General features: G+C 36.5%; 1 protein-coding gene across 1 annotated transcript in view; it reads left to right on the plus strand.

The window, feature by feature from the left end:
* The window catches only part of adgrb2 (adhesion G protein-coupled receptor B2), a 498,704-nt gene that overhangs the window by 439,000 nt on the left and 46,999 nt on the right, over window positions 1-12,705 (plus strand). The window contains 3 exon segments of the mRNA XM_079829044.1: window positions 1,171-1,237; window positions 4,224-4,309; window positions 10,873-10,971. Coding sequence (XP_079685170.1) covers window positions 1,171-1,237; window positions 4,224-4,309; window positions 10,873-10,971 — 252 coding nt within the window.

Here is a 12,705-nt window from a genome sequence, read left to right on the forward strand (position 1 = left end):
CTAGTTATTTGAAAAAGTAACCTGATACGTATAATGTGTTTACCCCCATACACACATCACATTAAAAGTACAACCAAAGCATGAAAAAAGTGCTAAGATACTCAAAGATACTTTATGACACAAATCAAAGTCTGGGGGTTTTACCGACTAATCCTAAGCCAGATGTTTTCATCTTTTGAGCTACATTTTGGTGCCCAGACAAACACTGGAAAAGGGATGGGGTTTTTTTGTGAATGTTGCCTAATGTTGACCTTTGACCTTGAAAGGGTCTTGGAATCTTGGAATTGTCTTCTACGATCCTTCCCTGGGTTATTCTTCCACCATTCCTATGGATTCCCTCAAAGTGGTGCCAATTTTCTGCTGCTCTGCATATAATGGTTTCTGTCTTTACTGCACCACTAAGCAATTGATTTAAACCAGGGAGCTCTCTGACTAATCGGAGACAAAAGTTGAAAACAATGGTGGCCTTTGAAAGCTTTAATTGGATCTGTCTGACACATGGATTCCCCTCGAACCAAAGGACAAATTTTGGAAACAGTGCCAGGAAGTCAGTCGCCTCAGATAACCTCACCGCTGGGCTTCTTACTTCTCTGCAGTCTTTCACATATGAATGCATGTATGATTAAGTGCATGTGTCAATGGTCCTTTCACAGCGGACATTTCACAAGGACGTCAGAATACAAACTAGATTGAAATGTTTGATTGCGTCTGACCAGAACAATTTTGCAAAATGTCGAAATAGCTCTATTAAAATAATGATTAATAATGCTTTTCTATGAAGTATGACCTCCGAGATTTTGTGTAGAACTTTACTAGGCAATATCTTGATCTGTCCATTTACTTTGCAGCTTTTATTTGGTATCTGAAATGAAAGCAATTTAACAATGTGATATTTTCAGAAACCATCCAAATAATAAGATAAAGAGGTTGTATTTGAAATATCCTCTTCAGTTTCTTAATTTAGGGAACAAATTTGGTTGTAGTCCAATTGAATCTTTATTTGTGTGAAGAAAAATTATTAAAGGTTAATGAAAATGTGCAAAAATAAACCAATTCTTTCCGCTTCTTTCCCGCCAACCCCTTTTTTCTGAAGCCAACACTATCTCAACTTTCCCTATAGGTTTGCGGTGTTTATATTTTACTTTATCTCTTGCTTTCTCTCAATTTCAGTTGTTGGTTGTCTCTGGAAGGGGGGCTGCTCTATGCTTTCGTTGGTCCTGCTGCTGTCATTGTACTGGTAAGTTTCAGACTCGGTATTCCTATTGGTTAGATTAGCAAACATGAGCACCGCCCACTTTAATATGCACTTTAAGGGCTCAATCATACACCCGGCGAAATGCGACGCCAGGCGCAAGTGGTTTTTGCTAGTTTCAGCCCTACGCAGTTATCATTTCCACATGCAGCGCCATGCACTTGTGACCATCTGTTCGCCCATGGGCGTGCTGGTCTGAAAACGAGGTGTGTTCAGGCGAATTGTTGGCTTTGCTATTTTTAGGCAACTAAAAATGAGTGCACCATTGACCAACACAACTTTTTTTTGTTATTTAAAGAACGCAGTCTTTAGTAATATGTGCCTATAGGCAGGTGCACAACGAGCTTACACTTTGCTTATTACACACACAGGGACGCGCAGCAGCACACAAACATTTTTAAATATTACAAATAAAAGATTCCTCTCTGGAGAAGCGCTCAGTCTTTCCGCTCACAAATTCCGCCATGTAAATAGCGAATCCGCCATGGTACAAGCGTAACTGGCTTTTAAAGGGAATGGGAGATGATACTCTGATTGGTTTATTGCACGTTACGCCCAAAACACTCATTAAGAGACTACATACAATCCTTTTGGACCATGTGCCTGGCGCGCTGAAATTTTTTTTCTGTCGTTAAACTAGCAAAAGTGAATTCGGACATGCCCAAAGTGCACCTGAAAAAAAAAATGCTCTTCAGACCATGTACTCAGAATGTTAAAATAGGGCCCTATAGATCACGCCTGTAGTCGAAGAGAAAATTGGGTCACTAATGAGATTAGAGTTGAGGCCTGTCTCATTTCAAATGTATGTATTTTTCATCAGTATGTATCATGTTAAAATGCACGAGTGAACTTGATGAGCTTATTAGACCAAAGCAACCAAGCATATGTGTGTATATATCCTCCACAGCCCCGGTCTCAGGTGCTGTGTGTTTTCTGTGAGGTGTTTGCATTGTTTTTCATGGTCAGATGTGATTTGCGTTGTTTGTTTCTTGGTGGTGGCATAAAGCGGCCCTCTCAAACAAACAACTGCAAATGAGATTTGGGCATCTGGAGATGCCAGCTCCCTCTTTGGAGAGGCAAATCTAATTAATGGAAAAATAATTAATCTTGCCTCTAGCAAATAGTAAAACGGAAGACCCATTGTCTAAGCAAGCGCCTTTCATGATCAGAATACGAACGGCACTCGTAAACATGTTAGACTTGGTAGGTTCGATATGCTCTCGGAGCAGACTGAACAGGAAGAGTATTGATTCAGCACTGGGGTTTTCAACAGGGGGTCCGGTTGCGATGCTGCTGGAGGTCCAGCCAATTATTGTTTCATCTCAAAGTATTTGTGGGTAGCAATTGGGTAAAACATTAGTTAATGCAATAGCGAAAACAAACTAATACTAGTATTTTTACAGCATTTATTAATCTTGGTTAATGTTAATTTGGACAAAAGTTTGGGGTCAATTAGATATAGATTGAAAATAATAAGAAATGTTTATTGTGCAGCAAAACAGAATATTAGAGTGATTTCTGAAGGATCATTTGGTACAGAACTGGAGTAATGATGCTGAAAATTCAGCTTTGACATCACAGGAGTAAATTACATTTTAATATATATTTAAATATAAAACTAACATCTTGGTGTCAGATACCACAGTACACCTTCAAGGGTGTAGTGGAGTCCATGCCTTGACGGGTCAGGGCTGTTTTGGCAGCAAAAGGGGGACCAACACAAAATTAGGTCATAATTTTATGCCTGATCGGTGTATAGTGTGTGTGTGTGTTTGTGGCAATTTAATAAACATTCCATGTCATAAGTATTTAATATAGAATATAACATGTCTAACAGCTTTTGATCACTGAATGGATGATGTTGCATGTGATGGCTCACACGATGAAAGAATGTTTATAAATTGTGAAGAGTTTGACAGTTTCGCTGAGAATCAACTCATCAGTTTTGATCAACAAGCTGTGTGCATTTAGTCATTGTGCAAATTGTTGACGATTCAACTAACTCTTTTGCACACGTGCCAAAACAAATGCAATTTGCTTAAATCAATAAGAAATTCTAATCTGATGTCAACAAGAAACTAATTGTTCAGAGATCTGAACTTAATGTTTTGAGAGAAAAAAAGTCTCATTTGTGAATAGAGCCAAAGCGATTGAGAAAAACTGTACAAGTATAGTTATATGAATTTCTATTCATTGTAATTATTTCCCCTTGCATTTGAATTACAATTACACATTTGCATTTCATTTGCTATTTCATTTCAAATGGAATTAAAGGTCCTGTATGTAATTTTTTTTGACTGTACTAAAGCATAAAACTACCGTAAATATGTTTGCAGAGATAGAAAACATGCTAAGGTCAAAAAAAATGCTACAGCCAGTTATTCTACTTTGAAATGTGTGTTCTGTTTTTGTTGTCTGTGTTATCCTGCCCACTGCCAATTTACTCAATAGAGGATTTCGACACCCCGGGTTGCCAGTTGGCTGAAAACACAGCGTATTGCTGCCATGGAAGCCAGCAAACAAACTGGGTCAGAGATTGCAATTGCGTATCCTCAATCTGGCAACCCGCATGACTGTCGAGTTTGAGGAAGAGGAGATGGGGGAAACAACTTTCTCCACATTTTTTTTTTTATTTGGATTGCAGTACCCATTTCAACTGCTACTGTAGCTGTCAATATTACATACTGCACCTTTAAGGGGTTAGAATTAGAATTTAAAAGTCATCCTCAATTCAGTTGAATGTTGAATGTTGCACAGCCCTGTTCTTTACTAGCTTAGCCAGCAACACTGCTAAGATTATGATGGTCAATCAGCTTAACCAGCTAAATCTTACTGGCTAAACAAGATCCTTACTTGAAAACCAGAATAATCCAGCCTGAAAGAACATAAAGATAATAGATCTTTTCATCATGGAAGTAACTGCAAAACTTCTAACAAAGAAAATAACACTACTTCTATCTCTTTCATGCAGGTTAACATGCTGATTGGAATAGTGGTCTTCAACAAGCTCATGTCTAGGGATGGCATCTCAGACAAGTCCAAAAAGCAAAGAGCAGGGTAAGTGAAGGTCAAAGCGATGGTTATATGATACACATCTATTTCTGGATTTGCACCAAGTCGCTCATTTAGCACTGGCCTGTTGAAGGTTTTAAAATATCCTGTCAAATATTTGTATGGGCAAAATAAATTACTCATGCTCACACACACACACTACCACTAAAAGTTGAAAAACATCAGACTGAAAGCCAAGATATGACAGCTTCATTAATGGACTTGTATTGATTCTCTGGCCTGCTAACCTCAGGCTAGTTCTCTGATAGCTCTGTCATTAGCTAAGTGTGTATTCATTGTTCATGTAACTGCACATACTGACAGGATCAAGGAGCCCTTGTGCTTTTAAAACGCTTGTTCTGTTTTGCCTTTGTTTGATTGGACACAAAGCCGAGTGATCCATTAAACACTCGTGTTAATGAGTGGACCGCCACATCTCACCTCAAACGAGAGGCTAAACCGCTCTGAGAGATTGAATATTCCCATTCCGCTCCATGAATCCGCTACCTGGTAACTTTTAAGAGCATTCTCACAGTCCTCCATCTTTAATTAAACTGACGCTACATCAGAAATCCCCATTTTTAACTGCTGTGCATTGTTTAAAATGAGCTCACGGGTCAACCGCTCTCAAGCTCATTGCGATGCAGAAGCGTTTTTTCGACAATACTTTACTGAAGGCATGAGAATGGCATAATCACAGTGCAACCGAATTAGTGTCTAATGGGTAGCGATAGCCTCTCCGCTTTGAATGCATGCTGTACAAATGTCATTTAGATATGTGGCATTGCTTTGGTGGACCACCATGCCGATGTCTTGGCAGGAAACTGTGGGTCTTACTAATTGAATGAGGAGCTAATCAGAGATCTCAGCTAATCCAATGACTGGATATTTGTAATCCCTCCAGGCAAGAGTACATTCTGCAATTTTGCCCTAATTGATTTGTCTTTTTCTTTTTTTTTCACTTTTCTTTTCCTGTACTATTTATGTACAAGGGAGATCAATGCATATTGGGAGCTGCAATGGCTAACTATGGATTTTTCAGCTTGTATATAAAAATGTCACAGCGTTTAAATTCAGTTCAACTCATTTCCATATTCATACTCTCTAATGCTGTCTTTCACATATACACTGCCTGTTAGGATTTTAATTGACAAATGCTTAAGAGTCAATGATTGGATCATTATTGCAGTGATTATTATTATTATTATTATGTTTCTAGCATGTTATGTATTTGGCATCAGTTCTTCTAATCCTAATTGATGGAGTGTGTAGCTTTTCATTTCTTAAAAACCCTGTAGGAAGACACTTCATGGCCATATTACAGGATGTCAATGTCAAGATTCATCAGGCTCAAATTGTGAAAGAATGGTTGTGAGGGAGCATGAATAATCATTTTCACACATGAATTGGCACCTCTGAGTCCAGACCTTAGATTTATTGGAAGTCTTTGGGATGTGCTGGAGGAGACTTTACAGAGTGCTGGACTCTTGCATTGTCAATACAAGATCTTGACCAAAAGTTGATGCTTTTTTACGACTTTTTTTTGCCGGGCAGTGTATATGCAGGTGTGTATGGATGCTTGTTTCCGCCACAGAATGAAAAGAAAAAAAAGAAAATTGCAACTTTTTAATCTCACAATTCAGACTTTTTTCTCAGAATCACGTGAAGTCGGAATTGTGAGATATAAAGTCAGAACTGCGAGATATAAACTCACAATTCAGTCTTTTTTTTCCCAGAATTGTATGAATTAAACTTCCAACTGCACTGTAAAAAATGTATAATCTTCCCAACTCAAAATTTTCTAGTGACTGGTCACATCTAAATTTTTCAATTGGCCAAATTGAATTTCTGTGAATTGAATTTTATCAATTGTGGCAACAGCCTGTTAACATGGGCTCAATTAGCAATAATATGTTGAGCCAATGGAAAAATGTAATTTACCAACACTGTAAAAAATGTCAGGCGTCTCCAATTTAAAATTTTCTAGTGACCGATCACATCTCAATTTTTCAATTTGGCCAACTAAACAATTTAGATGTGATCGCTCACTAGAAAATTTTGAATTGGAGAAATGTTTTACAGTGAAACTGTGAGGTTGGTCCAATTAAATATTTTAAATTGTAGTAACAATTGTTTATTTCTCACTGTCCCAAAAGACAAAAATGACTAAAAACATAAATATATTAAGCAAAATACAGAACACAGACAACAGGGTTGACATTTTATCACATTACTTTATTAACAAGTAAATTCCAACACAGGATATTTGATGAAAATACCTTATTTTCAATAAGGAAAACTCTGAATATTCAAGAAGTCTTCTGCATAACAGGATGACTTAAAGTGGTGAAGAAAACGTGGCACTGCAAGCTAAAAACCTGCAAATAAAAATAAAAACTAACATTAATGGCAAAGTTTCCCTGCATCACATCTGGCAAATGACAGAACAGAAGTTACTTCATTATATAATGAGGATGAGACGAATGAATGGATGAATAAGAAAATCGAGCTTGACGTGTTTGATATTAAAAGGCAATAACTTAAGCCCTGAAAGAGGTCGACGCCAAATGCAATCTCCGGCACCGTGTTCAATGGTCGCATGCCACATATATCACACAAATTACTTAATTTACTTATTACCTATCATTTTAGACATATAAGACATGAGGAAAATAAAACTATTGGCTACCCTTAGAGTAAACGAGAACACACGCATGAAACCAATGAATGCATGAACTCGTGATTCTACAAAATGTCTTTTAAACTTCATATGTCATAAAGCAAAACTCTGTAGAATAATTTCAGTGCTAAATACTCACCAACGTCTTTCTGAGATGAATATCTCTCTATTCTCTTGGGAATGTCTGTTTCGGTCTTCAGCACCTGCTGGTTCGGCTCCGCTCGCGCTGCCGCTCCCGCGTCTCCGCATTTGAAATCTCCACACGAAAGTTTTTTTTCATACGCATTTTGCGCATGCGTATACCGTTTTTCGGACGTAGCACTTGTTCAGCCAACATGGATTTTTCACTTCGACTTCATAGATTGACTGAGCACAATTAAATATGTTCGGTGAATATACAATTTTAATTTTGATATGATTTGATATGATCAAGCTATGATTAGTACAATGCATCTTTTTACATGGGAATAATTATTTGGAAGTCATTTATTGGGCCAATATGTAATGATCAATTGTCAAAATTTTTCCCCCACATTTTTTTTTACAGTGTGCGAGAACCTATAAAGTCAGAATTGCGAGATACAAACTCACAATTGCGAGTTATGAATTCAGAATTGTGAGGTATAAACCTGCAATTCTGAGAATTTTTTTTGTCTTTTTTCCTCAGAGTTGGACTTTATAACTCACAATTGCGAGTTTATATCTCAATTCTGAGAAAATAAGTCTGAATTTCAAGATATAAACTCGCAATTGTGAGAAAAAAAGTCATAATAGCGAGTCATAAAGTCAGAATTGCAAGATACAAACTCAAAATTGTGAGGAAAAAAAGAGTTGCGAGATTAAACAATTATCTCAATAACAATTATCTTTTAAATTGTTTTATTCCATGGCGGAAACAAGCTTCCATAGGTATGGGGGAGGGGGAGTGCTATTACTTTTCAAAGCGAAGACTACACCTGGCGGATGATATAATAGACCTCAAGCTGGGATCCAAGCAAAATCTAGAGATCAAAATATCAGAGAATTTGGATAGGGACAGTAAGAAGCCACTCAAAACACCTTAGCAACCACATCACAATGCCCTAGCAACCACCCTCAATACTCAAGGGTTCCGCACAGGCAGCATCACTTTAGATCTTTAGAAGGATACTAAATTTAGTATTTTGCTTTTATTGTTTTAAAGTTGTGTGTGTAAATAAGTGTGTTAGTTGCTGAACCTGAGTGCCCCCTCATATGCATAATTCCTAATGTTCTGAGCACGTTCTCCAACTCTGTGACATGAGACTGTCTTTTGTTCCCTTTACAGTTTCAATCAGCTTCTCAGAACACTAACATAAAAAAATTACTTAAATTGGAATAAAATGCTTTTATTATGGCTTAATAATGCACAAACACAGAAGTGCATATGTAGTCAGTGAATCAGTGGATCACCTAAAGCACTGAACCAATTAATTCCCCTCAGTCATTTGATTTTACATGAGAGCATTTTTAACAAAAATCTGAAAACTTTTTTATGTGTTTTGGCCGTTTATTTACACAACGACAGCGTTTTGAGGGCCTGAAAATGCAAAGTTTTACAAACAAGTTTTTGAAAATGATACCATTATCGTCTCTGTGTAAACTACAAAAACACGAATTTGTGAAACGTTGACATCATGCTTGTATTACGTCTTCAGTTTTATAGGAACTTAGTGTTTCCTTACAAAGTGACATCGCCATCTACAGGTCTGGCATGCATAATACAGCATTTTTTAGCGTTTTCATGGATCCATTGAACAGGGATCTTTTTAACAACATTGTCATCTGTACGTGAAACTTTTTTAAAAATGTGAAGGGAAAAAACTATTTAAGTACATCGTTGTTGTGTAAACCTAGACTAAATAACTAAGCATACATTTATAAACATAGTGTTGCTCAAAATACTGTTGCAACACTGACTCAGCCAGTAGTGTGAAAAGTTTGGAATAAATCTTTCTAATTTATATATATATTTTTTTATGTTTTTGAAGTCTCTTATGCTCACCAAAGCAACATGTCCTCCAACCAATGCGTCCATATAGGTCGTTTATCACTTCCCTGAAATACGACTCATAGGAGCTATGAGCTTTACTAAAGTTGTGCCCCTATCGACAACAGGACACTTCCATTTTAATGCTTTGTTTCCTTTTATTTGCGTCATATTTCGGGTTTTGCGTAGCTCTATTGATAGAGCATTGCAAAATACAACATCATGTAACCATGTGATCATGCAATCTTGGGTTCGATCCCAGGGAACGTATGTGCTCATAAATCACTGGGTAGGTTTAGTTAGGGTGTAGTTGTTAATAAAAAAATATTTTTGTAAATGTAAATATGACAAATGGTGGTAAAAAGTCCACACATTGCATTTAAATGAACACGCATTTTGATTGGTAACAACAGTCATACGCCCTTTCATGACGACAGACGTAACACGACACTGTCATTATTTTTGCGCCAGCTAGAGGGCGCATGACTTTAAAACGTTAAATAAAGGTCGTAATAATGTGCTTGAAAAACAACCTAAGAGTGGTGTTTTTTTGGGAGGAAAGTCTGCACCAAAGATGCATTTACTTGATCAAAAATACAGTAAAATATTATTACAATTTAAATTAAATGGTTTGAACATATATTTAAAATGTAATTTATTCTTGTAATGGCAAAGCTAATATGATGATTTTGTGCGAAGATATTATGATTTATTATTGGTGTTCAATTATGAATAATGGTTATTATTGGTTATTATTATCAATGTTGAAAAAAGTTGAAAAAATATCATTTTATATATCATTATTAGTAGTAGTAGTATGTATTATCATCATCTTAGTCTTAAAATAAGAATAATTTACCTAAGAAGTAAAACTGTATACAATTTAAGATATCAAGATTTTCTTAAAATGCATTTGCTTCACTTTTTCAGTTGGTTTTAGCATAAATTTCCTTTCATTTCAACTTTTCTCCCAATGCAACAATACAAAATACATTTGTATTCACATATTCACACATTTCTACTGATAGAAAAAATTATTCATTCCCCTTTAAATCTTTAGTACCACTTTTATACCCCAGACCTTTATTTATAAAGCTGAGGGGGATTGTAACAGGGTTCATTAAAATATGAACTTACTGGTTAATGACCCAAGGGAGACCAACCTGGACGTGCTGATCTGTTTTCTAACCATGCTAACACAAATCAGGGCTCGCGAGCGGTATCAGGTGTGTGTGAGTGTCGACAGTGAAAGACTATCCTTCTCTTTGCATCAGTCTTTCTCCTGTTTTCACACACAAAAAGTCCTATAACACACACACGCGCGCGCACTTCAGTGAGCAGCTGAAGTAGGTTAGTCTTTGCAGCTCCCATCTGCCTCATCTGCTGATTGTTAATGATCTGTGGTCGCATTCTACTGTGTTTCTCTCCATTTTATCATTTTCCTGCCTTCATTGTCTCTCGCTCTCTCACACACAAGCTACTTTCACGCTGAGACATTCATTACAGATCTCGTTCTGCCTATACTGTTGTTCATTGCTTGATGCTGTTCTCTTGGCATTACTTTAATTTTGTCTTTCTCTTTCTTTTTCCTCTCTATTATGTGTTCCCTTTCCTTATGTACTTGTTTTGTTGTCATTATCCAAATATTCCATTGGCAATTCCCCTCCAATCTGCATTCAACCTTTTACCTTCGTGCCATTTGTGTGTATTGGCATGAATGTGGGTGTATGGATGGATCTCCCTGCTTCTGTGTGTCATGTCAATCTCTTCCCCATGTGAATATATATGTATATATGTATGTATGTATGTATGTATGTGTGTGTGTGTGTGTGTGTGTGTGTGTGTGTGTGTGTGTGTGTGTATGTGTATTGGGTCCTGAAGTCCGCCGTTGGAAGCGCGTAGCAGGCTGCTCCTGAAATGCTCCAAGTGTGGCGTGATCTCCAGTACCGCCCTGTCCAGCTCTACCGCCAGCAGCGCCATGTTAGTCTCATTCCATATTCTCTCTTTGTCTCTTACTTTCTCTCTCCATATCTTTCTTTCTTCTCTTTCTCTCTCTAGAGCCCAACACTGACAGTAAGAAACTCTTCAAAGAGCCACCCTCCTGTCAGCACACTCCAGAATTACACTGCAAAAATCACTTTCTTAAATCTTTGCTGAGAAATTCCCTCAAAGATGATCATTTAAGGCATTATAATATTGTAAATCACTGAACAGACATTACAAGAAAAATTATTTAGATATGTTTTATTCGTCAAGCATAAGCCTACAGGAACTACAAGACACTGCAAAATATTTTGCAATCGAGTTATACAAGTGTCCAAAGGCATACATTGGGACTATTCATTCAGTGAATGTTTTTGCTTTGCTTTGCTTTGCTTTAATTTTGTTGTTGCTTGCTTTGTTTTGCTTAGCTTAGCTTAGCTTACCTTTGCTTTTGTTGTTGCTTGTTTTGTTTTGTTTTGTTTTGTTTTGCTTTGCTTTTGTTGTTGCTTGCTTTGTTTTATTCTGTTCTGTTCTGTTTTGTTTGCATTTGTTGTTGTTGTTGTTTTGCCTAGCTTTGCTTTTGATGTTTTGTTTTGCTTTGCTTTTGTTGTTGCTTGTTTTGTTCTGTTTTGTTTTGCTAAGCTTTACTTTGCTTTTGTTGTTGCTTGTTTTGTTTTGTTTTGTTTTGTTTTGCTTTGCTTTGCTTTTGTTGTTGCTTGTTTTGTTTTGTTTTGCTTTGTTTTGTTTTGCTTAGCTTATTTGCTTTTGATGTTTTGTTTCCCTTTGCTTTTGTTGTTGCTTGCTTTGTTTTGTTTGTTTTGCTTAGCTTCTTTGCTTTGATTTGCTTTGCGTTGCTTTTGTTGTTGCTTGCTTTGTTTTGTTCTGTTCTGTTCTGTTCTGTTCTGTTCTGTTTTATTTGCATTTGTTGTTGTTGTTGTTTTGCTTAGCTTTGCTTTTGTTGTTTTGTTTTGTTTTGTTTTACTTTGCTTTGCTTTTGTTGTTGCTTGCTTTGTTTTTTTCTGTTCTGTTCAGGGGTCCGTTCTTCGTACCTCGCTTAATACATCTGAGATGATTTGACAGATCCCAGATCGTTTCATCGTGATAACTGATGTCTGGCTAATTTGGTTTTTCAAACGAATTTGCGGATTAGATTTAAATATCTGGATTAAATTATCTAAGATCACTGCGCGTTCTTGTTTTCCCTGAAGAGGGCAGATGCATCGATACTCGAAACCATGATCAGCAATGCAGAGATTGGCTGGTGTCAAGACAGCAACGTAATGACATCATATAATTAAAAAAGCCACCTGGCAAAAAACTTGGCAAATTACACAAAAAAAAACTACGAATATCTGGACCTTTATAAGGAAACAGCTAAACGACCAAACCAACATAAAAGTTATTGATCAATGATAATTTTTTTTTTCTAACATGATTACCAATTATTTATATTCACGATTTTATACAGTACTTGTACACCCTTTAAATTTTTATTTCAAAGTTGTAATTCAATTTTTAATTCAATTTGAAGCAGATTTGTAACGTGACAGTATTAAAGTTTATTAAGGGTCAAGATCAAATTCTCTGCATCTCCAAGTGGCTGTGTCTATTATACACAACATTATAATATTATACACATTCTCATATACATATACAATTTAAAATTTGTATATTATTATTAAAAAGTATTATTTTTGCCCCTGGTTCAGTAATAAACTCTTGTAATAAAGT

Source organism: Gobio gobio, assembly GCF_949357685.1.
Source record: "Gobio gobio genome assembly, chromosome: 11".
Taxonomy (NCBI): domain Eukaryota; kingdom Metazoa; phylum Chordata; class Actinopteri; order Cypriniformes; family Gobionidae; genus Gobio; species Gobio gobio.